General features: G+C 37.5%; 1 protein-coding gene across 4 annotated transcripts in view; it reads left to right on the forward strand.

The window, feature by feature from the left end:
• Positions 1 to 26,748, forward strand: part of CADM2 (cell adhesion molecule 2) — a 585,014-nt gene that overhangs the window by 527,891 nt on the left and 30,375 nt on the right. For 2 of the 4 annotated variants that reach the window (XM_030263057.4, XM_030263065.4), the window contains one exon: positions 7,804 to 7,923. The exons of the other annotated variants lie outside the window; for them this stretch is intronic. In XM_030263057.4, coding sequence (XP_030118917.1) covers positions 7,804 to 7,923 — 120 coding nt within the window. The remainder of the gene's footprint in view (positions 1 to 7,803; positions 7,924 to 26,748) is intronic. 4 annotated transcript variants of the gene reach the window in all.

Here is a 26,748-nt window from a genome sequence, read left to right on the forward strand (position 1 = left end):
AGTGCTGTGGGGAGCAAAACCATCCCTAAAGTAAGCACTGAGGGCTTCAAAGGCCAGAGCCAGCATTTTGAAAGCGATGAGCCACCAGTGCAACTCTCAAATCCATGTTAGATGCTTTCCTGTGAAATGCTTGATTCAGGTTTCCTGGGGTCCCTCTGTGCAGCTCCACCAGCTGTGAGTGCAGCAGACTGCTCCAGTCTCCAGGTGAAAAAGCCCAATTTGTGGCAACATCTGGTGCTGTGCAGTGTCGGAATCTGTGGTATTGATGATTCCGAGATTGTAGAAAGTCTCTGTCTTTCAGCCCCGCTGCCAAAGAAGAAGCCATAATTCGTCTATGCTGGTTTCAAGGTTGTTTATTCTGTTTATCTCTAACATGTTCTGCTGCCCTGCCGCAGCTCTGTCCTGCAGGGCAGCGTGTGGGGCTCTGCCCTCAGTGGGATGTTACAAACATTATATACCAGAAACTACCTGTGCTATATTTACAATAATGTGCCAATATCTATCACCTACGTTGAACAGTGTGTCCCCAGCCTAAACCAACAAGAAATGCCAACACCACAGTGAAACATGGAGGGCATGAAGAAGGAGGAAAAGGACAAGACACACCCAATTTCCTCCATCTTGTCCCCTTTGGACCCCTAATCTAGAATCCTAAAACTTTACTTTTGCACCCATGCCACACTTAATTACTACTTATATCAAACACTCAGAGCTTGTAATTCATCCTGTAAGATTGAAAACTCTTTTCCATGGACAGAGATCACAGACAGTGTCTCTGGGGGCTCTGTCCAGGGGGGTTCTTGACCCCCTGCCAGGGTCCCAGACCTTCCAGGGCAGACAGAGGGAAGCCCTGGATTCCCACAGTGCAGAAAGGTCGTTTTTTAATATTTGAAAAAAACCAAAACCCATTAAAAAACCCCCCGCCCTTTCATTTCAGTGTTTATTGTCTCTCTTAGAAGTTTTAGCAAGTACCCACAAGCATTATAAAGCACATAGTGCCAGTGTCTACTAAATCTTAGATTCTGATTGTGCATACTCAGCATATTCTGCTTGTTAGGGTGCCCACAGAAGGTGGCAGAGGTGGGTTTTACCTAAATACCCCTCCTGCCTTCCTTGCCCAGGGCCCCACAGCTCTGCTGAGAGCTGACCTGGACCTGGGCAGATGCGCATTGAGGGAGGAGAAAAGTCAATGTCAGCCACTGCTCTCAGGCCTGCAAGCTCGTCCTCCCTTGCCAGGTCTTCCTACCACATTGAGGTGCTTCCATCCCACTGCTTCTTCTTTCTCAGCTTCCTGAGATCCACAGCTGCTTGTTTCCTGGCAGCTCTCACATCTGTCCTGAGCCTGACCTGGCTTTACGTGTGGAAAATCAGCCTTTCACACACCTGTGGTCTTTGTGAGTCCTGCTGTTGCTCCGGTGCACAAAATAAATGAGATATTCACTACAGGAGTTCTTTCTAGACAATTTAGGGCTGCTAACTTCTTCATATTTCAGTGTCAAATAAGATGGCAGAAATAACTTGCTACTACACCTTGTTTTTTCATATTCATCACATTTTTTATTTTGTCATAAGCAATTCTGGTCAGAGCATGTGTTATAAAAGGTGCCACAGTGTAATATCAGGCCTTTGTTTTAAGTGATTTGGGATGACACCATACTGCCAGTACTAAATACTAATAGTGAAATGGGCTTTATTCTTCTGAGTTTTATTCTTAACTTTCTAAGGGCAGAATTTGGGACAGGGATGTGCAGATTGCAAGTTTTTGCTTGGCTCTTTGAGAACAGAAGGAAACAGGCTTTTTTTGATGTAATTTTTAATACTTCATTTGCTACTGAAACCTATTGCTTTTGAAATAGGGGGAAAAAACCTAAAAAACAAACCACAAATAAACCAGCAAGCTACAAAACTTTCTATAAGAAGAGAACATTATTGTTCTTTCCAGTTCCTGTTCATTCTTTCGTTAGTCCAAGTGTATGTCTTGCAATATAAACTTATCCACTTGAAGATTATATTGGTATAACTAAAGATATAGATCTACATGGAGCTTTTGTTAAAAGGGTTTGGATATTTTTAATGACATCTGATTTGCTAGCAAAAATGTCAAGCACATAATTGCCATTTCAGAGTTTCATAAATCTGAATCAATTAGTAAAAAGAACCCCTTGACCTCGTGTCCATGAGCATTCATGATCATTCAGTCTAAGTGCTAAGGAGCTATTGGCTCATGATGTTCAAGCTGAGTGATCCTTTTGTTCAATCCCATTTTCTTGGAGCAAGGTAAATGCAGCTCCCTTTGAATTTAAAACCTTGCTAAATTATTTAGTGCTACATATCACAGACTGATTAAATTTTTCACAGGGTAGTGAGATTGTTTCCCAGGTAGGTCATCACTCAGTTCCGTATACCACTTAAAATTTCTTTCATTCTCAGTCAAAATACAGCAAGGACCATCCATCATTATCACGCTGTCCTTTAATTTTTCTGTCAGCCTTTGTCAGGCTTGAAACAAAAGCCTTTACATTTTTATCAGCTGCAGCTATTGTTGTCTGATTTGTGCTCAGTCATGTCAAAATATCGGTTGTGTTTTTGCCAAAAAAGTCAAATATTTTCAATAGGTCAGATCTATCTTTCACATAAGCCCGCTAAACCAAACAGAACCATTTCTCATTTCTTTGGAAATGGAGAGTAAAAATGCTCAGGGCCAAATTGGCAGGGAGAGTAAATTATCCAGGCTCCCTGCACTTAAATGGATGGATGTCTTCTGCCTTAGCAAGGAGAACACGGCATCAATTCAAGCAAGAAGGAGAAGCAAATGGGAAATTTTGGGCAGGTGGGGCTCAACACTGCCCTGCCACTCCTAAGCATCTTGCGTCTGTGCCTCTGCTGAAGAGCAGCTTCCACACTGTCATGGTTTGACACTGGCACAATGCTAGCGCCCCCATGAAAATGCAATTTCTCAACTGAATGCTGTGAAATGCGATCGAGAACAGAGCAAAGCTTAATAACAAGGGAAAAAACTTTATTAAGCTACTACTACTATACTACTATAAAGGAAAAAAGAAAAAAAAACACACACAAAATTCAAAACTAAAACCTTTCAAAGCATTCCTCCTCCCACCACCCAACTCCAACAAACCACAGTGAGACACAACCTGGACCCCAATCAGGTTCCCACCCTCCAGACAATTGATTCTCAGTCCATCGAGGGAGAGAGGAGTCCCTCCTGTGCCACAGACCCCCTAAGAAACACAGCTGCCACGCCCTGTGCTTCCCTGTCACCACATGGCACCGCCCGGAGAAAATCTGCCAGTGTGACCCTCTCCTTTCCATGCACAGTGCTCTCACCACCGATGCATGGATGCATAGGGCAGGAGGGAATCCTGCACTGCACGCTGACCGGAACCAAAGAGAGGGAAAGTTCTCCTGGGAATTCTGCTTTTAACCCCTCTGTGTTCTCAGAGGCGTGTCCACCTTCAATTGGTCACCCCAAGTGTCAGTATCCAAACCTGACCCCTGACTGGAATGACCTCTTCCTTCTGAGAAAATTCTTTTTCCATGTCAAACCACGACACTCACCAAGCCCGGTTTGCCTGTTCCTCCTTTTTCCACCATCCACTGGAATCAGCCTTCAGCTCTCCCCTGGCTCCTGCCTGTGGCGTGTTAGCAGGCAGCAGTGCCACAGGGAACATCTTTCCAGAGCTTTCCTCTGCTCTCTGCAGCACCAAGCTCTGACAGGTCCTCACTGAAATGAGGGGTCTTGGCTGAGCCTTTGCAGCTCAGCTCAAACCTCCCTGTGCCACCAGAAAGGTCAGGAGCCCATTTCTCCTACTGAATGGCCAGCTCCAGCCTCACCTGTATAACTGGAACAGAAGTGACAAAGAGTCCATGGGAGTCCTTTGGCATGAAGGTCAACCCATTTTCTATTTCAAACAGCTTTTATGGAAACAATTAGTTCTCCATGAGTTGCTTGCATTTCAGAGCTAGCAAGATGATGAAGTTAATACCAACTTAATTACATTATTGGATTTTTGACTGAATATCTGTCTGTCAACAAACATCCATTTTAGAAGTGAGGTTTCAAAATTAATGGAGACAATTATTGCTTGACTTCTAGATCTCCTGAGCATGGCTTTTCTATCTTCTTTGGTTCCCCATCTGCAAAATATAGCTATTTTCTGCTTCACAGGAGGCTAAGGATTAATACCTTAGTATTATTGAAATAGCAATCTGTGCAGCGATTTGGGTATGGCTACTTGAATTAAAAAGTTCTGCTTTGCAAGGTCCCTTGGTCATAATGATCCTGGGTATTTAGTGGCATGAGAGGCATAAAGAAAAATTCATTTTCAGCTGAACATTGTGTACAACTAGAGTCATAAATTGCAAGACAAGGAAGTGGAATTTAGTTTCACTCCAGCACATATTTTTTGGGCAGAAATCTGCAAATCCATTCTGTGGATGCAGATACAGAAAGCTCAGGAGGACAAATCTACATTGTCCCTATGATAGCATGTTCTGAGCAGCTCCCAGCAGGGACCTCTGGGTGACAGCGTGTGCCTCGTTAGTGAAATAAGATAGGTTTGCCTTGCAATAAAAAAAATAAATGACCAAAAGTCCTACAGGACTAGAAAGAGGTCAAACTGTAATTCTCTTTTCTGGCATTAAATGGAGCAGCACACCCTCTATGAAGCACAGTGATCCATATGGTTTAAACAGATGTTTATGGCTTAATGCCGTTTAGTATAATTTTTTTAATCTGTATTCCATGTGTTTTTGGGAACTTCCAAACCCATTTACCTCCTACACCTGCAATGCATGGTGAGAGACTGAGGAACACTGGACATTGCTTCTAGTTTATTTCTTGAACTGCATATTCTGTATTCACCTATGCAAAAGCCTTTTCAAGGCAAAGTTTTCATAAGAATCCATAAATCTTGGAAGAACTGATAGGAGTCATTCTGTCAGACCCAGCAGGCACCATCCACACAGGTCTTTTCAAGGTGGGGATCGTTTCAGAATGCTTGGATCTGGGCTGTCCAGAGTAGGATTTAAGGATGACATATGACCCAGGCATTCAAAAAAGTGTTGTCTGGAGAACTATGAGTTATTTGGTTACTTTGCACATTCCTGTTGCAGAATCTCATGTTGTTAATGGAGTATTCCACTGGGCAGAGCCTTGAATGTAAGCTGGTACAAACCAAATCTTTCTAGTTTCCAGAACAACCTTAGATTTTATTGCCTGGGCAATGTGATGCTACTCAGGCTGCCGATTCCTGGTTTCTGTCTTGTGCTGGGGTCTTTAGGAGCAAGTCCTGGCATTGCTGTGAGCAAAGTACACAGACTGTAGTCATTTCAACACTGAAATTCACCTCACTCTGTAAAGAAAGAAACCAAATGCTCTTCCTTGCTTTTGCGTCCCTTTTGAGAAGAGAGATTTTCTTTCATGCTTCCATTTTGATGTTTGTCATCAGAGTTTATGACTTTCATCAGGAAACTAATATCTGCACAAGCTTTCATTATTTTTAATCTGATGAGATCACATCTGTATTAAAACACTGACATATCCTAGTTCATGTTAGCTAGACTGCTAGACTGCTTCCAAGGTAGCCCTTCATTTAAAATTAGAAATCTTGTTTGAAATGCTTCAATCTGAAGAGAAACCAGAAAGTTCTACGTTCATCAGTGATTCATGTAAGCTATTATTTGGTAAAATAGGTAAACAGCATGCTTGCAGATTGGATAGCTCTGTCATAAAACCATAACTTGTCATTGCAGTCTTAAGTAATTGGTATTTAAGAAAGATAATGAATGGAACCATGAGTCACACTAATTAGTTTTACGTACAAGAATGATGCATACAGCTTTCCTAATAAGCAAGGTTTTGATCTCCTTATAAAGTAGGTGGGGGTTTTTTCTCTTTGATTTAATTTTTAACAGATACTTATCAGGGAAGGAGTTTCCTTTTATGAGAAGAAATTGCATAGATCAGCACATGTGGCATGTATCTTTTTAACATGTTAATTTATTTCTAATGCTTGTTATACTCAGTTCTATTTCATTATTGTGGTACTCATACTCCAGGTAATATTATCATTATTTCTGGTGATTCATATGGCTACAGTTGTGAGGGGTTTTAAAAGCCTGTTCTAATTTTTCTGTCTTGAGAATATTTTATACTGGGAATTGGATTAAATATCAGTGTACATTAGACTAAAAATCAGTGTAGAGATGAAAGATGGATCTTTGTTTTCTTCTGGCTTCAGAAGTAGAACATCACACAGGTATAGATTCCAGAGAGCATAGGGTATTTTTTATCTAGAGGAATACAGAAAATAGTAGGTGACTTACAGAGTAGCTAACAAGGAGACTTTTATATTTGGAAAATAATCTGTCATCTAGCATGGAAATAAGGTAAGCCTGCTACTTTGAAGCCTTAAGAGAGTAATTATGCAATGCTGAAGTCAAAGATTCTGTGTCTGAAGTGTGTTCTGTAGGGCCCAATACTGAAAAGCTCTGAGCTACTTCAGCTTCCATTGATTTCAGTCTGAATTGATGGTACTCCGGGACCAATTGCATTTCTTTCCAGAGCAAGGGAAGACAGATTGTGGGTCAAACTCTTGCTCTTTTATTGCACTGAATAGCACCCTTCAGAAATATTTTCAGTGAAATCAGTATGGAATGGGTTGCTCACCATCAACTGCTGAGAAACGAGTTCTTTCCCTTTCAAACCTGCAATATAAATAATCTGAAAAATGTCAGATGCTTATGTCTTCTCAGAAGGGCTTTTCTCTACTCTTCAGAGCTTTTGGTTTTTTTGTTCTTTAAAACCTGCAATCACCTTATAAGCAAAGTCATATTGGTCTTTATTGCTTTTGGCAGTGTAATCAAAGTATTTTATATGTGTACATCTGGTTATGTTCTGCTCTGTGCTGGAGCATTCTGCATCAGGTGTTGTCGTTTCCTCTACAGAGAAACAGTCATGCTTCTAATCCTGGCGTTCCTGCACTTGCTTGAGCAAAACCTGAAGGGTTTTATAGGATGCTGTCATCATTTTTTGTATGAATTTTTTTTCTGACTTGCATGCATGCTTTTTTATCAGTAATATTATTATAATTTCTGATTTTCAGTTTGAAGGTGTTTTAGAAAAATACTGATGTGTACTAACAATAAATTGTAAGCATTAAGGATGACTGAAATATGACTGTGCCTGCAAATTAGGGTAAAGATTTTGAAATATATTCTGCTCTGGATCTTAGCAGACAACTGTGTCTTAAGCAAATGTGTGGGAAGAAGAAAAGCAATCCGGAAAAAGCAGCTCTTATAGTTAGTAGAATTTTCTCCCCTTTTTCCCTTCATTGAGTCTGTCTGAAAGTGGGTGTTTTAACATACAGCCATTTCTTGTTAACATGTGTGTGTTTATTTTAGCATGATGGTGTTGTTTTATTCATCTCCCACTCTGACACAGCATGTTTCATCTGTATATGGTTTCTACTACGTGAGACATTTAAAATGGCTCAGCGAAGAAATGGATTCTTGTCACTTAAACTGTCACTCTCTCGTTCTGTGGAAATGTGGTCATTTTAACAGATTGTTAAATTCTGTGTGCTCAAAGATTGACTATAAAAATTGAGAGTGATAAATGTCAAGAATTTAAAGGTACCCTGTTGTACCTGTAATAATTTACGTTAATCATGTTTTAATTTAGTCATTTTCAACATACTTGTATTTACAAATTAAACCACTATTATGGTTCTCCTTTGTTTGCATGATATGATTTTATTTTATATTTTTTTTTCCACTCACCAGATGTTTTCAACACTTTGCTTCCCACTACTGTCATCCCCTCCCTTACCACTGCAACAGTCACAACCAATGTAGCCTTAACAGCCAGCACAACCACATCGGCAACAGCCACCAGCATCAGAGGTACAGTATCCTTCTTTGTTATGGCCTGGGAAGCACATGATAAATAGGAAATTAGAGCTTTGATTTTGATTTTTTTTCTTTTTTTAACAAGGATATAAATTGCTTAAGAGAGGGGGCAAGCATTCAGTTCAGTGTATATTTAACAGAATAATCCAAAGGGTGATAGGTGGGTTAAGAAAGATTTCGTATGACCTTGAATGTTGTCATTGCTCTAGCAGTGTGTATGTGAACTTTGACAGGATGCTTAAATTATTTGTATACATTTGCATTTAATTTTTAAGGTTAGTAAATTAACTTTAATGTAAAATGCAAGCAAGCTATTTTTAAATAAACGTGACCTTTTTAAGACTGGTTATTTTGGGTGCTACCATTTTAAAACGAGCTAGGTGTCTCAGCACTGGAATTTCTGTTGGTGAAGTCTTGCTTGATAACAAAGAGGCACTGCGATGCACCCTTGTTAGCCTTTTGCAGTTAAGGCATTCCTAATTTAGGGGTGTTGTTATCTCACCAGAGCTAAAGTGAGCTAAAAGTTCTCTCTCCCCTCCCTGACCCCCATCTGCTGGGGTTTTTGCTGTTATAGCTTTCCAAATGTTTCTAGTAATGCTTCATTTCTTTATGAGCAAAATATAGATGTTATTTTACTCTTTTATTCAGTGGCTGATCAGATAACTGTTAAATAGGGAAGATGTGTGCAGAAGGTTTTGCAGATTATCATCTTCTGGGTAGCTACAAATCTCTTGCGGTAAATGAAATGGCAGAAGGTTCCTATGTGGTCTCTTGAAAGCTTTCGTTGCACAAGAAGAGAGAAAATTATATTATTTTACCACACTGCAATTGTTGACATGACGAGATGCAGTTAGGCCAGGAAAGTTAAGACAGCTAAGACATCTTTTCTTTCTGGATGTGTTGTTAGTAGTCAGTTGTAGTGACTAACTTGCACTAACTAAACTTGTACAACTAACTAGACTTGTAGTTGCCTAACTTGCAAGTCTGAAGATTGTAATAGTCTCAGATCACCCAAATTCTTCCTCCGCAGGGCACAGACATTTTAATAATGTGGCCTTCATGTGATAAACTGACATCGGACCTAAATTTACATTTAAAAATCTTTAATATTATCTTTAATATTACCAAAATATTATCTTTAATATTTTAATGTGAAAATCTGTTATTTTAAGGAAGAGAGAAAGTGTTGTAGTAGTCTTTTTCCTTCAGAAAAGGAAAGCTAGACCATGAAAAACAGCCCAGTGTTCATGGGTCTAAGAGGTTTCAGGCAGAACATTTCCTGAAAAGGAACAGAACAACAGGAATTGTTGTGTCTTTATAAAAGAGTGGTTTGTGTAAAGCACAGAAGCCTCAAGCTTTCTGAGGGCTCACATCCTGGAAGGACGATGCTCTTGGTGTGCTGTGCTGAAGTTTGCTGCCCTTCATGAATTGTTTTCTTCTGCTTGTTATGTGGTCATAACTATGTCATTGTTATGATTGTACTGATGTTTTTAATGCATTGTCTCACCTCCTAAGTGTGGTTTAGGGCCTCATTGTCTTTTCTGTGGAATGTTCATTTTCACTATTTGTGTGTTCAGCGTCAATACAATGGTCTGAAAAGGGGGAATTCTCTTCTAAGTTTCAGCTCTAACCCATGGGAGAATGCATGCAATTTGATGCTACACTTAGAGCAATGCTGCTTTAATAGAAAGTAAAAGAAAGGAAATTGAGTGATCAATTGCTGAAACATGAGCACTCACTTTTCCCAGAAAGAAAGAAGTGAATGCAGCAAAATGGCCAAAAAGATGAGACCACTTCAGTCTCAAGGAAGTGGTAGATGGAGTCTGTTGGGGAGATAATCAAAGGGACAAATGAGTGTGGGAAGTCCATTTCCTCAAAATCTTGTATTGAAAGGAAAATGATAGTTTATCCCAATGCAGAGAGAGAAAACACTACATATGTAATAAACTAATGAAATTGGGTTTTTTAACAGTCTAAGATATCAAACCTCACTAAAACACAAAAACAAGGTTATTATAAGCATAAAAAATGGAAGATATCAATGCGGAACAAACATGAAAATGGGTGCAAAATGAAATTAGCAAGTTGTGAGAAATTTAACAAAATTAAAGTGTTTAGAGATACACTAGATGAATAACAAAAATAAGGAAATTAATCATGAACAATGGGGACGAGGCTGAAGTAATGGGTGTTTTAGCCAACAGTAGAAGACTGCAGGGGAAACTGGAGTTCTTATGCGGGGGTAGGAGGGGATGTCACAGTGAAAAATGACCACAAATGGAGCCAGATTAAAGAACAAGGACAGAAGCATAGATATGCTCTGCAAAGAAGCTGAAGGCACCAGCTTGTTTGGTTTTGCTTTCAAAACAGAAGTCAATATGACTCTGATGAAGAGGTATTTTCCAAGTTCAGTGGGGAAAACGATTCCCTGTATTAGTGGCAAAGACATTTAGCAGAGACACTTTGCAAATGCATGGGAGACAGTGACTTCAGATATTCAGCTATTTAATCTATGACTTCCTTCATCCTGACTTTCTTTCAAAGTACTTTATTCCCATGGCAGAGGGGGTTGGACAAAGTGCATCTCCTTGGGTCTCCTCATCCCTTCTCTGTCTTGGACCCATAAACAATAATGTTCACAGACTTTCAGTGCCTTCCAAGGAGTTCTGCCATGCTGAATACAAGACTGAACCTCATCTCCAATGTCAGAGCACCCACTACACAGAGGTAGAAATTACATAAAAGCCATTTCAGAGAAGATCAGGTTTTTCAATACTACCTGTTGCTAGCTGAGCAAAAAGTATCACATAAACATATTTTCCTTTGACACCTCTGCCTTGTATTACAATAAGATTTTTGACATGAAAGAATATATAAGGACATTAAGTTGAGAAACTATCAATATATTCTCAAACATCAAACTTTTTTAGTTTGTTTTTTTCTTTCTCTTTCTTTGTTGGATCATGTCTTAAGGAAACACGTTTTCTGCAGATGGTAGCAGTGTATGCTGTTTGATAATATCTTTGAACTGGGTTTCCCATAGCTGGCACAATAAATCTTCTAGACAGATTTCACTAATTTTGTTCTGAAATTAGTGCTTCATTCTTAGGACTTTCCTCAGGTAAGTTTTACAAGACATTCCTCTTCTCTGCATGACTTTTACATAGTCCACTTTGAGTGCGCATTGCTTCATATCCAGTCCCAGGAAATGTCTTTGCAGGCATATGATACAGGGTGTAAAAAGCCAATGGAATCTGTGAATCCAAAGCATTTTGCATTTTGATTATTGTACCTCCTCATTACCAAAAACCTTAATTCATGAGCAAGAAAATTCTCCAGAAGTCATCAGTTAATTGTGGAACCCTGTGATTCATTGCTGTCCTAATCTGCCTGGCATTTAGTAAACAACATGAAAAAGGCTACTGATCCAGTTGGATGACAGCATGATAATTCATAAACTTTCTGTTTAGTCAAACTTTTCACTTTTTCAGAAAACATATGCTTGTTTTTGTTCTCAGTCCTTCAGGAATTAATTATTCTTTTACTGGTACATTACCTACTGACTCAAAAAACTCTAAACATAATTTGATGCCAGTGAGGAATATTGGCCTTTATATATTTGTCAAGGGTATCTTAAAGCCTAATAACCGTGATGAGGAATGTACGACAAAATGAGAATAAAATGTATGAGAAGAAACAAATCTGGAGGAGTACTGAAAGAATAATTATACACTGTATGAGTGTCTACATCAGTCTTTCTATCAGATTGATGTAATGTTATTTGTGAAAGTTGTGCATGGATCCATGCAATTTTTCCCTTTTATGGTTGGGAAGAGGCACAAGAGGATTGTGGATTTGCCCCAGCAGTGGGGTGCTTCCATTAGAGGTATTCTTTATTAGTGTAAATTTAATTCAGGTGGTGCTGTGCCAATCTTTCCAAGACCTGTAGGTGGAGAGGGAGTGTGATTAACAGTCTAGGAGAAGCCACCTCAAGTCAGAACAGCTCTGTGTTTCTGTATTCACAGAGGGAAAAAGCCTGTGCACACAAATGTACATAAAACCTTCCCATGGGCTGTCATTATGTTAATAACCCCCAAACACACGCACAAACAGAACGTTCTGTTTTGTTTAAATCCTTATTTCTATCAAGGAACATAAAAAGTAAAGGAGGTTATAAAACTTGCTTGTTTTTTACTTTTAACTGAAGACTGAACTCTCGCCTCCACCATCACCACCCAAACAGGTGGAAATGTGACAATGTCAATCCCAATCTCAAAAGACAGATCCATTCCATTTGATGGCACGTATCAGAGTGACTCAGGCTCATCTGACTCACTTGGATGATGACTGTACCAGAACGTTCAAAGCTTTATATAGCAATGCCTGAAAACATCTCCATAAGTTGTTGTGTGCAGCACAGACGTGATGCTGCTCCCAGGCAGCTGCACTGGGGAGATCAAGAGTTTGTTTGTCAGGGTGACCACAAAGCCAAAAAATGCACACATTTATATATCAGTGAAATCCATGCCTTATTATAATTCACTTTGCTTTTATTTGGTTTAGCTATGGTATAAAATAAAGATTTCTTAAAGGAAATCTGTGGAGCTTAACTCCAGAGTTTACAGTGGCATAAGGAGGGGTTTGAGGATGTTATTGTGACTTTAAGTGTGAATATTTCTATTTAATAGCATAACTGACAACCATCCTCGCTAAAAAATTAGGTTACTTTCTTTATTTTTTCCTAGTTTTACCTTAAAGTCTCTATTAAAAATAAAAAAAAAAAACTAAATCCAACTGTAATAGAATAACTGTGTCATTACAGGCAGCTTAAATGCAGAAACTACCTGAACAATACTTGTAGTTCTCATACTTTTTCCTATTAAAAAATGCTAAACATTATCAGTTCTTTCCTTATGATTTTATTTTTTTTCTCGTAATCTGATTAATATAACTTGGCAGGCTGAGATATTGATGCAGACAGAAACAACAAAGCAAGGAAAAGCTATAGAATATGTGAGAGGCAAAGGAGATAAGGGTAGACTTACACTTTAAATATAGTTGTGCGTGCTTACTTACATTCAGCTCTGATAATAAAAATTATCCTTGTCTAACATTAAAAGCAGTTTCCTATGACAGCCAGCTAAAAGCCAGTTCATTTATATATTACTTTATAGCTGTAGCAGTAACATAAAACCTAATTTGTGGCTGGGTTTGTTTAAACTGTGTAGGAAAATTAGAACTTTCTAGGTTTATTTCTTCTTTCTACCTACTTTTACATTAGTCTCCTACTGGCTTACCCAAGGTCTAGATTTGTCAGAAAGATGAACAATTTGAGATTCAAACAACAGCCTTAGATACTTTTTTTTCCATTAGACATTCAAGTCATCATCATCCATCTTTCAAGAAATGCCATCTCTTGATTTTATACTGATTTCTTTCATTACCATTATTTTTACAATCTACTTGTTCCTCAGCTGTATAAATGGTGTGTTAAAAAATCGCGATAAACCTATGTTAGACCATGATGAGATCTCAAACTTATTTTCCAGGTCTCATTTCCAAAATCTCTGAACAGGGCTGTCGTGGTCAGAGCTGTTACTCAGGTGAAACATCCACAAGCTACAGCTGAGTAATGGCTGGAAAACCTTCCCTAGCATCTGTAACCAGCTGGTAGACCAAACTGTTGGATTTTTTTTTTTTAATATCAAAATATACCTGTTGTGAACAGGGAGTTTCTTAAGTTCTACAGCAATATTTTTATCAGGCTTAGTCATTCACAGTGCCTGTTTTAGGGGTTGCACAGTTTTGTTCCTTTTCTGAAGCACTATTTAATTAGGGTTTCATTCACCTAGTCAGGCTTAGTGGTGCAATTAGTGCTGTGAATTCTCAAAGTTCAGAGATTTAAGATTAACAGAGAGCTTGTATCATCTGTTCTAACTCAAAGAGCTCTTTGGTTTTCAGCTCTGATAAATACAGAGCCAGGAAAACCTTCTTATAACATAATCTAGGGAAAAAAAAAAAAAAGAAAAATTAAACCCCTCCCTTCAACACCCCTCCCCCCCAAAAAAACCCACAAAACAAACAAAAATATTTTTAAAAAACCAAAACAACAAATGTTCTCAAGCAGTTTCATACTTTATTGGCTGGATTCCTACAGATTTCTGTGTCCCCACAGAATTAGAATAATGGCAAACTTTGTGTGTTCATGTGCATGGTGACCACAGACCAAAACCATGCCAACTCCAAGCAAGAGGTTGTACAAATATAGTATGAAAATGACTTTTTTTTTTTTTTTTTTTTTTTTTTTTTTTTTTTTATGGCTAGGAATTTGGGGTATTGGTGCATCCACATGAGATATCTTCCTGTGTTTCAGGGGCAACAGGGCAGTAAGAGCAGCTGAATGTGGTTCTGGAAGGAGGAAATTTTTCATGCAGTGTGAAACTAAATATAAAACTGCATTATCACTACATGCTGAAAAATGGAAACAGAAATACTCTGATATCTGTTGTGAGCAGACCAAAATCAAACCCAAAGGCTTCTGTGTGGAATTTCCAGTTCTCAGATACTTTTAAAAGATGCTTTATATTTGTAATATCAATCCAGGAGTAATCCTCAAGGCAACATATACACCACTCATGCAGTCTAACCACCAAAAAAACTTCTGGCAACATGACCCACATGAGGCTAGTGGGTCATTGCCATGAAAAGTACTAGGAGATTGCCATGAAAAGTACTTTTGCTTTGCAATTTTTACCTTTACAAACTAAAGCAGAGACCTGTGCCATTTATAAAATGGCAATTTTCTGTGCTTAACAGCCATTATGATATAAGATGAAGACCATTGTCATTATTACACATTATTTGGTCATATTATTCATGAAATGAGGCTGTTGCATTCTGGAACAAATAAAGATAGATTTCATGATCTGAATAGTTTACCAAGTAAATGAATATCATAAATGAGACATAGATTAAGCTACACAGGCATGCTGAATACATGAAAGAAAATATCGTAATATCATATATTAGGAACCTGCTCTTTGTGTCTGGGACAAATATTTCTAGCGCTAACAAATCCATCCAGCTGTCAGCTTGCAGTAATGAAGTAGGCAACTTAAAAAGTACACAGTGATTTCCAGCCTTGATGGATTATCACTTAACCCAAAATGCAAGGCTGTGCAGATAAGTATCACAATTGGTTGATGGTCTGATAAAGATTCCATTATATAGCTGAGCTCCGGAGAGGCTTCAGCAATGCGTCAGGAATTCAAACATTCCCAGCCTAAGCTCTGATCACACTGGGGGTTTTTTTGGCTTTTTTTTTTTGCTTTTTTTTTTTTTTTTTTACTGCGTATGAATTATGCAGTCTGACAGTCTCTATTGTAAACTGGCAGAGCAAGAAGTTCTCCAAATTAAGAGTCCCTTCTGCTGGAAGCATTTTTAGTGCCTGCCAAGAGCATCCTTTGCTCTGAGTTCAGCCTCAGACCTTGCCTCAGGTGCCACAGGCTGTAAGGTGTTAGCTCTCCTTCTGCTCAGCCTCCAGGTGCAGCTAGCAGGGAAGCACAGGCATTTCCAAAAAAGTCCCTGGGAAGAAGGACTGAAGTCATCAGTGTCACCAGCTCTGTGTAAAGTGCTACACCAGAGTCAGCGTGTACTGATGTCACACTGACCATTTTCATCTGACCTCTAGTTGGGTGCTAACCTCAAGCTAGTGGTTTTAAACATTCAGTTGTAAACAAGATATGAAAACTATATTATTCATACTAGCTTCCTCCTCTCTTCAGGCTTAAAATGTGATTTTCAAAATAATAACTTTTTTAAAAGTGTGGTTTTGTACCTCTTGCTTTAAAAGCCAGAATTCTACTGATTTCAAAAGATTTTGGTGACATCTCTACAAGCAGCTTGGTTAAATGAGTTTATCCCATCTCACTTGCATGTAGCTCTGAAGTGGATGTATCTGGATTTTCCAGTCCAAAGAGAGACAGGCAATTTTCAGTGTAGTGTCAGTGACACACCATAAGCTTGACAATGGCTTGCAGACATCCAAAGTATTTCCTCTACAGAAAAACAGGCTGTACTTTCCTTTCTTCTAAGTAAAAATTTACCTATAGATAAGCTCATTAATTTTCAGTGGGACTGTATGTAGTTTTGGTGTGTTATTCACAGATAAAATCTGTGATCTGCTCAGTCAAGGGGGACCTGCTGGGTCAGTTAGCCTAAATTTTTGTATAGTTTTCTGTCTCATAGATTTATAATGAGACACAGAAACCTTTATTTTATTAAAGAGCATGCACCAGAACATATGTAGACTTAATTTAGGACCTAAGGAAACAGAGAATCTGCAATTCCCCTTGGTGTTTCCCTTCAGCACTGTTGCAAACTTGAGCCTTGCTTCTCACTTCAGTGTCTTTGAGGTTAACAACCACAGACTGATTCTTGAAGTCTTCACGTTCCATATGCATTTTCTTCTCAAAGGCAAATATTTATTGTAAAGAAGACTCTGTAAATATGCTTTGAAATTGATTCTTGAATTTCACTGGAAATAATTGAATCTATGATCTTTAGGATCTTATTAAGACTTTGATTTATTTGGTTTTAAGGATGTTGTCAAAATCATCTTTAATGATGAGTTTTAAGGGCAATATATTGGATTTCTTACAGCAGGAAGAAAGATTAAGCAAATGGGTACTGTTGAATGTCCTTCACTGTTGCTGTATTATATGGGATCACAAAGTTTAGTTCTACTTTATTCAGAGAGGTGTTTATGGCATTTTAAATGCACTACCCACAAAAACTGATTTTTTTTTATATTTAAAACTGCATAACGCAGATTTTGGCAAGTTCTGTCGTGTCAGGATATTGATAAAGTTACAAGAAAAAGTGTACAACTAAATATTGTTATAACTAACAACAAGGACATCTAAAGCAACTGTTCCAGTGCCATGTGGGATGTTAAAAAAAAAAAGACTGAAGTGGTGCCAAGTTCTAGAAATGAGGAAAGAAAAAAGAGAGAAAAATGCTTATAGTTTCAAATGTATTGCTAACACCTTTAATACAAAATGCACATCTTTCTCACAAACCAGTGAACTAAAGTCATCAACTGTGCCTTTGAAGCTGAAAAGATTACTCTCTCTGCCCTTCGTTTCTCTGACACTCCACTTGAAACACAGTTAATAACTTCCAGTGTGAGCCTCACAAAATGCAGAATTGATACTAATTATATTAAGTTTTTTGGATGAAAGATGACCTTGGTGAAACTTGAAGCTATAGCATTCCCAGAACAAAAAAAAAAAAAAAAAATAAAAGCAAAATCTACAGAGAGTGACTTTGGAGATTATTTAACCCGACCTATTAATTTTTGCACATGAAGTTATTCAGACTGTGAATACAAAAAAGGGTATTCTTAAGGTATTTTTTCTTTCTTTTTAGCATTTTTCAGAGCACTGAAATAAGTTGCTTATTCACATGCCTGGGTTTTTGGGTTTTTTTCTATGTTAGTCATTTGAGATGCCTTTTCTGTGTGAGATTCAGCGAGTGCACTGTGGAGGATAGGGGGTGTCACAGTGCCTGGAGGGGCTGGCACGTGGGTGTGTGTCAGCAGTCCGCAAAGGCAAACAGGTGAACAAAAATCAAATGCCATTGTTTTAAAAGATTAGCTTCAAACATACCTTTAAAGGAAAGGAGTGGAAGAGAAGTCTGGTTTGGAGTCCACGGTCTCATAATCACAGCTGAGTTCATTTTTTCTTGCTGCAAAATTGAGAAAAAGAGAGAATTACAAACTCATCTACTCTGAGAAATACAGGGTGGAAAACCTTATTCAATAACACTTGACTCACTGTTTGGCTGACTATAAAAGACCGAACAGGGAAGCAGAACTGGAACTGACTGACTGAAAAAATGAAATTCAGAACCAACACAAGGAAGTACTTTTCACTCAAAAAGAAATACAATTTTTCAATAGCCTACTGTGCCAAGTTTGGAATTGGAGGCACTAGGGTCATTAAAGAAGAAGGGAGATACTATTCTGGAAGAACTGTGTTAACCAGGATGACTTGCAATAGGCTGAATGGCCTTTTCCTTTTCCCCAAATTTATGTTCTTTTTGAAAAACTTTGATTACAAGTCATCCTGCTGTGATTTAGATAGCATGAATTTGAAAAGAATGTATCAAATCTTTTCAATCAAGATGCTTGGGTTTCTTTCCAGTCTGAATTCTTGCAAGCCTGTAATAGAAAACCATCAGTCAAGGGAAAGAAGTATCAGGAGTAGCAATTTACCTTAATGTACAATTTCCTTTTCTGGCATAAAGGGTAAGAGACAAGGATCCCAGACAACAAAGGCCAGAATATAAATCTTTATGGGAATATATCAAAAAAAGGGGAGAAAAAAGAAAAGAAAGAAAAATCCCCCAGATTGACAATTTGAGGAAGACATTTTATTTCTTTTGTATGCTTCTTTTCTTGTGGCTAACAAGTCTCTGCTGTATACACATCAGGTCAAGAAGTGCACTCAGCACCCAACAGAGAAGAGACAAGTTTCATTTTAATGAATTCAAAGTGCTGTAATGGACTTTAGCATTGACTTTGGACCAGGTCCCTGGACACACTTGACAGAAGCTGGCTTTTAAAACTATATTAATTTGTTAGACAATGGGGATATCACAGAAAATGAATATGTAAAGCTTTTTTTTTTTTTTTTTTTTTTTTTTTTTTTTTTTTTGGTGCAGTTTTCTGTACAGATGAAGATTTCTGATGTTTATCTTTGAGTTTCACTCCATTACTACATCCAGTGCAGGAATCAACTCTGTTACTGGACTGAATCACAAATATTGAGCACACTTTGAAATTCTTTGGCACAATTACTGCCACCAATCCTGAACTCATTTATCACTTACAATGCAGTTTTGTTAGTGTGAATGCTGAGTTGCTACTGTGTGTGTGTGGACATCCATATGTCAGACTGTTGTTGTGGGTTTTGGGGGTAAATGTGTGATTCTGAAAACAATAGAAGCCCTGGGCCATTTAAGTTTTAATGGTTGCCTAATTCCAGAGCCCTATCCCTCAAGTTCATATTGAAAGCATCTGTTCCCAATAGTTCTGGAATTAGTAACACTAAGAAGAAATTAGACTTATATTGCATTCAGGTTGGCTCTCCTCCACCACAAGACCTTGTGCCAAGTAATTTGTGAGTGGTTTTATGGATTCCCAGCCCCTATGGGATTTTTTGTTGTTGTTTTTATCTTGGGTCCCTGTATTATAGCGTGACTGTGGGGAAGTCTTTTAATTGTTTTTTCTGATGAAAATTTTTGCCTTTTTACTTTCTGGTGCTTTTGAGTAGTACTCACTAATTGTTACCAAATCATTTCTCTTTAAATATTTACTTCAAATTACTACTAAGACACTCAGAGATTTCAGTCTTGTTTTCCCATACAGAATGTGATTCTTTATATTTATTAAGAAATGTGAGTGGACTGTAGGATTTCTGCATAGTTCTACTCAGCTAAATACACATTCAGGGAATAATTCATACACAACAGAAATTCACAGTAGTGTGTGCTTGCCTTACACTCTATAATAAAATAGATGGCTTGTATGCAGTCTGAAACATCTTGCTTCTGTTATATTTGCAGTGTTATGGAGAAATTAAGAACATCAGGAAAGTTCAAGGGCAGGAAACTTTTTCTTCTGGGTTTTTGTTGTGTTTTGTTTTTTATATAGGCAATGTCTGCATGCACTTGTATATAATAAAATAAAAAATAATGCTCATAATATGAACAACACATGGGTCAGTCTAAAACACATTTTCAAATGTGTCTGTTTTATTAAAAAAGTGATGAACTGTTAAGCTGCATTCTGAAGATAGAACATAAGGAGAAGATTCAAAGGCTTTGGAAGTTAATGCTGCTCAAATACATTCAGAGGGTTTTTTTTAAATTGTTTTTTACTGTTGAAAATGTGTTACCTGTTTTTATAGGTTTCTAAACCTATTAGTAACTGTCCTGGTTTCTAGACAGAACAGCTTTCAAAATCCTACTATATTAAACCATTTTATGAAGAATTATTTTAATCTATGGTTGGTTGATACATGGCAGTATTTGAGTTTAGTTCAGTATTCAAACACAATCCTATATTACACTTTTGTCTCTCAATGTAAACAAAATTAAGCATACTCAATACCTAAAATTTAAAAAGAGATCATTTAAAACAGTCTTCATTCCTTTTGGGGTCATCTGATTTAGGTTTTGTAGGATTGAACATGGCTTAAACCCTTTTCTGTCTTTTGTTGGCTACAGAATGGTGCTGCTAATTCTTCATGCTTTCACAGACTTCAGTAAAAGCCAGGGTAAAAACTCTTAGTGAGTATTTAAAGTCACAAGTGTCTAAAATTCAATGGGTCTGTTATTGGCCAAACAGATGATTGAGGAAGGCAATAGGAAAAAACAAAGCTGGATAAAAGAAAATTAGTGGCTTCTTCTGTGCATTGTAACCTCTTCAATTTCCCTATTGTAGCCCATTTCAACCTCATATTTCTCTATCACATTTTTTCTTATTATCATTCACTTTTTATTTATCTCACTTTTGCTATTGATTAACTGATTTTAAAAAGGAATGTACTCAGGGTAATACTGTAGGTATGCCATATTTCAATTGCCTTCTTCATTCAGAATCAGAATTGGCATTAATCCATTTAATTGAACTCTGGGCTTGTCTAGTCTGAAAAAAAGGAGGCTGATCCTGAGGAGGGAAAGTGGAGAAGGCAGTGCTGACCTCTTCCTTGGCATCCAGTGACAGGAATGGTTCAGAGCTGCACCAGGAGAGATTCTGACTGGGCATTAGGAAACATTTCTTTACCAGGAGAGTGGTCAAGCTCTGAACCAGCCTTCCTGGAGAGAGAGGTGGTAGATGCCCCATCCCTGTCACTCTTTAGGAGGCTTTGGACAATGCCATCAATCAGGATTTTTGAGAGTCAGGCCTCAAGCAATCAGGCAGTTGAGCTGGATGATCACTGTGGGTCCCTTTCACTGTGGCTTTTCTGTTCTGTTCTATTTTGTTCCATTGTATTCTATTCATCCCTAGCATTTATATCGTGGCAGCCACAGCAGATGCCTAAGGTTGCACTGGAACTCACAAACCTCCAGTTGAGAGAGGTTCCTGGAAAGATCTAAGCTTTACATTTAATATCACACATGAAAATTTAGGTCATCTTCCCTTCCAAATAAATTATAATCAAAGGATTCACATTATGGAATAATGTAATTTTTTAAAAGGCACAGAAACGTTTAGAAAAGTTACAGTCATAGATTTCCCATCTGTTGCTGGATCCCTTCAATAAATGGCTTTTTAATGCTTAAAAAACCTATTTTAATTCTCTTTGTAAGGGTTAGAAGAGGGTCTTTTGTACTGTGTTCAAAAGACCAGTGTTGGAAAAGGGCAGTTATTTTAGCCATATTGCAATATTAAAAGTATGTTAAAAGGATGGCTGCTGGAAAAGGGAAAAAGGAAAATGGCAGTCAAATAATCTCAGAGTCTTGGTCAGTTGAGAGTTCCAAGAATCAGCTTCATTAGTCCTGAATATCAACTAAAGCTTAACTTCAGACATCAGATCTAGGTCAAAAATTACCATGGGTGAGTTATTTATTAGTAAATGTAGTAAATGGAATTTTCCAAATGGAATGTACCCTTTTTCTGCCAAAAAAGCACCTGTTTCTTATCTATTTTGTTAATTGATTGACCTATGTCAATAAATTTATTCTTTCCATCAACATGTTATATCTTAAGATCTCAGTTTTATCTGCTGGTATTTCATTAGCATTAATTATTGGTTTTGCATTGCCGGTATTGCAGTTAAAGAAAAATACAGATAAAAACCTAAAAATGAAAGTAAATGGGACTGAAAAAAGTGGGGTTTTAAGTCTGTAAGGTGGTAAGTCCCTGGAAAACACGTGATGCCCACTCACTGTTGTAGGAATGTGAACTAATCCTGACTGCATTCCGCAGCTTTTCTTTCAGCAATCAAAAGGAAAATGATGTATCAGCAGCAGAGCTGTGCTGCATTGGCAGCACCCCTTACATACATAGCAGGGCAAGAGCATGGCAAAGAATGGGACCTGCAATCCAGCAGTGTTATTCAGCCTGAACTTTACAGATGGTAAATTTACTAAAATTTAAGAACTTTTTGTCAGCTTCACATAACATTCAACATACATTAGGATTACATATTAATTGAATGTGTTTGTGACCCCATAAAAACGCAAAATATTCTTAAGATTCACACTTTTCTAGGTGCCTTCCCATTACCTGATTTCTTGTCTTCAGGACAAGGGACAGTAGTCAGGCTGCAGATCCTGCCCTGATCCTGCAAACCCACATTTGTTGTGATGTTTCAGCAATCCCATGGAAATCAGGGAAGCTACATCTGGTTTTTGATTTAAATGCATGTGTGTCTGTGGGACGTTAGGACCCTGTTTGACATTATTGGTAAACCTCATTCTTTGAACTTTTATTTCAGAAAGTTTATTTGGAAGGTTATCTAGAAGACACTATGGCATAATCTTGGCGAAATATTCCAATAATTTGCTCTTTTTTTTTTTTTTTTTTGCACTTATTCATTGCATACTGAAACAAGTAGAACAAAAATGAGGGGTTTTAGTTTGTTCTTTTTTCTTGGCACCCAGTCTGTGTTATTATAGATAAATAATTTTCATGATAAGCTTAAAGCATTTATATTGTTATGTACTTATCCAGCATTTACTCTATTTGCTCATTTTATGTAGCACTTCACAACTTTGATAGTGTGAATATTAAGATAAGACCCAATTTTGTCTGAAGTGTCCACAGAACCTGCTTCAAAGAAAGAAAAAGTAATTTGATTTCAAATTTTTACTCATTTTCCAAATATATATCTGAACATCTGCAGTACCACAGTAGATAATGCTAAATGTTTCTGCTGCTAAAAAGCAGTTGTACAGCTATATTTTTAAGACAGAAATTTAAAACAAATTTAAACTATTTACTCATATGCTGAACATTCCCCTTTCCTAGTCCACAGATTTTTTTTAATGTAGTGAGAGTATTTAGCAGAAAGGCATTGTCATCTTGCAGTTCATGTAAATTTGAAATCACTTTTATGATTAAATTAGGAAAGGTTCATAATTTTCAGTGTCAAAGTGTGTATAAAAATCTATGAGATATTATGCATATTTTTCCTTCATGTAATAACGGGGGCAATCCTCCCTTATCCCTCCTGCCCAGTAGAGCTTTTTTTCACAAGCCACTTGTAAAATGGCTTGAGATATTTCAGGACTGTGAAGAGCACAAAAATCTTTCATTTGGCACCTAAAGTGGTATTAATTATTTCACTACCAGGAAACAAGTGACAGAGCCTTACGGTGTCATTGTCACTGTCACCTGACCCTGCAGCAATCTTGCCTATTGCTGGAGAGAAAGAATGATTTTCATGCAAGGAGAGGGGCAGAAACCCAAACAGGAATCGTTGTTTTGTCACTTCATAAATGTGGGGTGGACCTTAAGGAGGGACCTTAAGGAGTGCCCCTTACGGTGTGCCTTCCCTGCTTTGGAAATACTGAACCTCTGCTTTGGAAATGCAGCATGGAGTTCTGCTCACCCAGCAGCAAAAAAAAAAAAAAAAAAAAAAAGTGAGAAGGATGGCTGATCTTTGCAAATGGTGTCTGTGCTAAGAGAGATTAAACACACTAGCACTCTTCACCTTGGAGAAGAGCTGGAGAGAGAGGTGGCAGCAGTTAAATTAAATTAGAAATGACATGAAAAAAGTGAATGATGTGAATACAGTCACCAATGCAGAAAGTTTCTAGACTCTGGAGTAAAAAAAACAGCTAAATGAGCAAGGGAAATGTTAGGTATTCAATTTTTCATTTGGTTGTAAATTAAATTTGACTGGATGGTGGTGTTTTCCCATCTAGTACAGATATTCCTGTTTATTCAGATTTTTCTGAACAGGAAAAAAAGAATTAAAATGTTCTATTTGTCATCATTTAAAAGAAAAACATAACAACCTGAAATCATAGCTTTAATTACTACTCGAAACAATAAAATTCTTGAGTCAGAACATGCCCTTCCAAAAGTTGACTAAAATAGCTAGACTATTCCAGTTAGACTAGTCTAGCTACTAATAGCTAGACTATAAGGCTATTTTTATTGCAATGTTTTTAAAAATAAATTTAAATATATAGTAATTTAATAACCACAGATATAAATACTAAAAAGTGAAAGATTACTAAATCACAACTGTAATATACCTCTACATTCATCCAGTGTACTTAAAATAAATATGGTAACAGTATAATTTATTATTAAAGTATTTTTGGTGTACAGACAATGTAAATATACTGCTATCCATAGCAGAGTTCACATACCACAGCAAACATAGGTAAAAACCATTTGATCCATATCTTAAAAAAATCAGACCAAGGCAGTGATCATTACACAAATCATCAGCATTTTTGAACACCATTGTGGGCCCCTTTTGCTCATGAACTTGCCCTTTAGAAGTTTCTATTGGCTTAGGATATATTTTTTAAGGGCTTCCACCATTTTTTGGCTAAGTGAGGTACAGCAGGGAGAGAGAGATGTGAGAGAGAGATGGTAGAGAAACGCCTTCATGCAATGTGTGGACATTATTGTCATCCTGCCCACTCTGTCTCTAACATTACCTGGAAAATGTGCTCTCAGTACATTGTTTGGAACTCTAAACTAAAACAATTTCTCTCCTAATTGTCTGGTAAAAAGGAAAAAAAAAACACTTGCAGTCTGAATTGGAGACTGTCTTGTCATAAACCACTAAAACTAGGTTGTTTAAGTAGTCTGCATTATTTTGAAATATTATTTTTACAAAGTTACATTTATTTGCTTGTGTAAAATTAAAAGACTAGGACATGGCTAGGATTGAAAAATAGCAAATTCTGGAACTTTTTGTCACAGAGCATAATTTCTCAAAGATACCGTGGTGTATTTTAATTAGGCCTCAACCCTGAAAACATAAAAGTATACAGGCAACTCATTATGCATGTAGTCATAAACGTCTTTTGTGCTTTCCTAAAGGATGTTTTTGAATAAAGTATGTTTTCTTTTGCTGTTACAGAATTTGCAAGTTTTTCCCCTAAATTTAATATTGTATTTGTAAGCTAAATAAAAGTCTAATGGTTGTGAAGGAGACAGAGATACTTGAGAATGCAGCTCAATTCCCCCATTATTGCCATAAATAATAGTGATGTAACACATCTTAACAAAATTAACTACTTAATTTGGACTCTTTATTGCCAAGTCACTCTGCTTCAAAGACATAGTAAAATCAAGTTATGAATTTTCCTCCTTCCAAATAACGCAAATAAAAATTGCAGATGAAAAAGGCATTTACTCATCCTACAATATCATTCACTTTATCAGTGGAAAAAAAAAGATACCATCTGATGAGAATGTTCATCAAATGTAAGTCTTATTGCTGTAAAGGAAAAATAATTTCCCTCTATGGCCAGCTACTGCGTGAGTTGAGTGGTAAAATGATTATCAAACTATTTGGCAATTGCACTGGTGGTGTGTGCAAAGAAATACTGCCTGGGTGGCTCAAGGTTGTAATAGCAGTAATGGCTCCACAATTAACAGAAGTGATAGGGGAAACCCAAAGAGCATCTGTTACAATAATGGTAGGAATAAGGAACATAAAGCAGAGAGACGGGTAATACAAATTCAGATTTTATAACCACAGATAAAAATACGGAATATTGCGAGATGATTAAATCACAACTGCTACAACCCTCTACCTTAATCCAACATAGTTAACCTAAATCTTCTAACAATATAATTTACTGCTAAAATCCTCCTGATGTACAAACCATGTAAACATGCTGCTGTGTAAGTCATCATTCATTTACCACAGCAAACACAGGTTAAAAATTGGGCACAGTTTTTACAGAATCAGATTAAGTTGCTGACTATTAGACAAATCTCAATTTAAGCCTGGTACCAATGAAGGAAGATTTATATGATCTCAAGAAAGGAAGATTTATATGATCATGAAGTGAATAATATATACAAATGCATTGTTTTTTCTGCCAAAGAACCCCACATTTTTCAATATTCAGAAGTTACAAAATCCATGAATGGAGCGTTAAAAATAAGAATTTTTTTATAGTGGGTTAAAGGAAACAATACTGTGACTTTTTGTTGGGTTTTGGTTTTGGTTTTTCTTTGGGAAAATATGGTGTGTAATTAGAGACTTTGTTTCGGTTTTTATTCCTGTGGTGATAGACATAAAATTCAAGTTGCTTTTTGTGTTGAGGAAGGTCATGGAGCACGTATGAAGATGTGCTGTGGTTCTTTGGACAGAGAAAGCAGAGCCATGATGCTCTGCAGGCACCTCTGCTGGAGACCAGATGTGATGTTGCTGTGGTTCTTTCCTCTTAGCAGAATGTCATTTCTGACCCTGCATTTCCTGAGATGCCTGGTGTGGGACTCTACCTGCCAACAAATCCTACTCAGTCACACCTCTCCCTCTGGGACAGAGGCAGGAGAAGGCACAGCCAGTCATGAATCAGTCTAGTTTCAGGGCTAAACTGACTTTTAGCCCTGAAAATCTAGAAGTGTGTGGATTTTACTCTTGATTTTTGTCAGTACTCACCCATTTGTGAGTGAGAGAAAAATGACAAGAAACAGCTGGAGAGGTGTCGATGGGTAGAAGTTCGTGATCTGTGGAGACATTTTCATCCAAGTTATTTGGTTTTACGTACCCTGAACAGGCTCTTAGCTTCTGCACATCAGTGAAGGCTGTAAAAGAACAGTGGCTT

Source organism: Taeniopygia guttata, chromosome 1, assembly GCF_048771995.1.
Source record: "Taeniopygia guttata chromosome 1, bTaeGut7.mat, whole genome shotgun sequence".
Classification (NCBI taxonomy): domain Eukaryota; kingdom Metazoa; phylum Chordata; class Aves; order Passeriformes; family Estrildidae; genus Taeniopygia; species Taeniopygia guttata.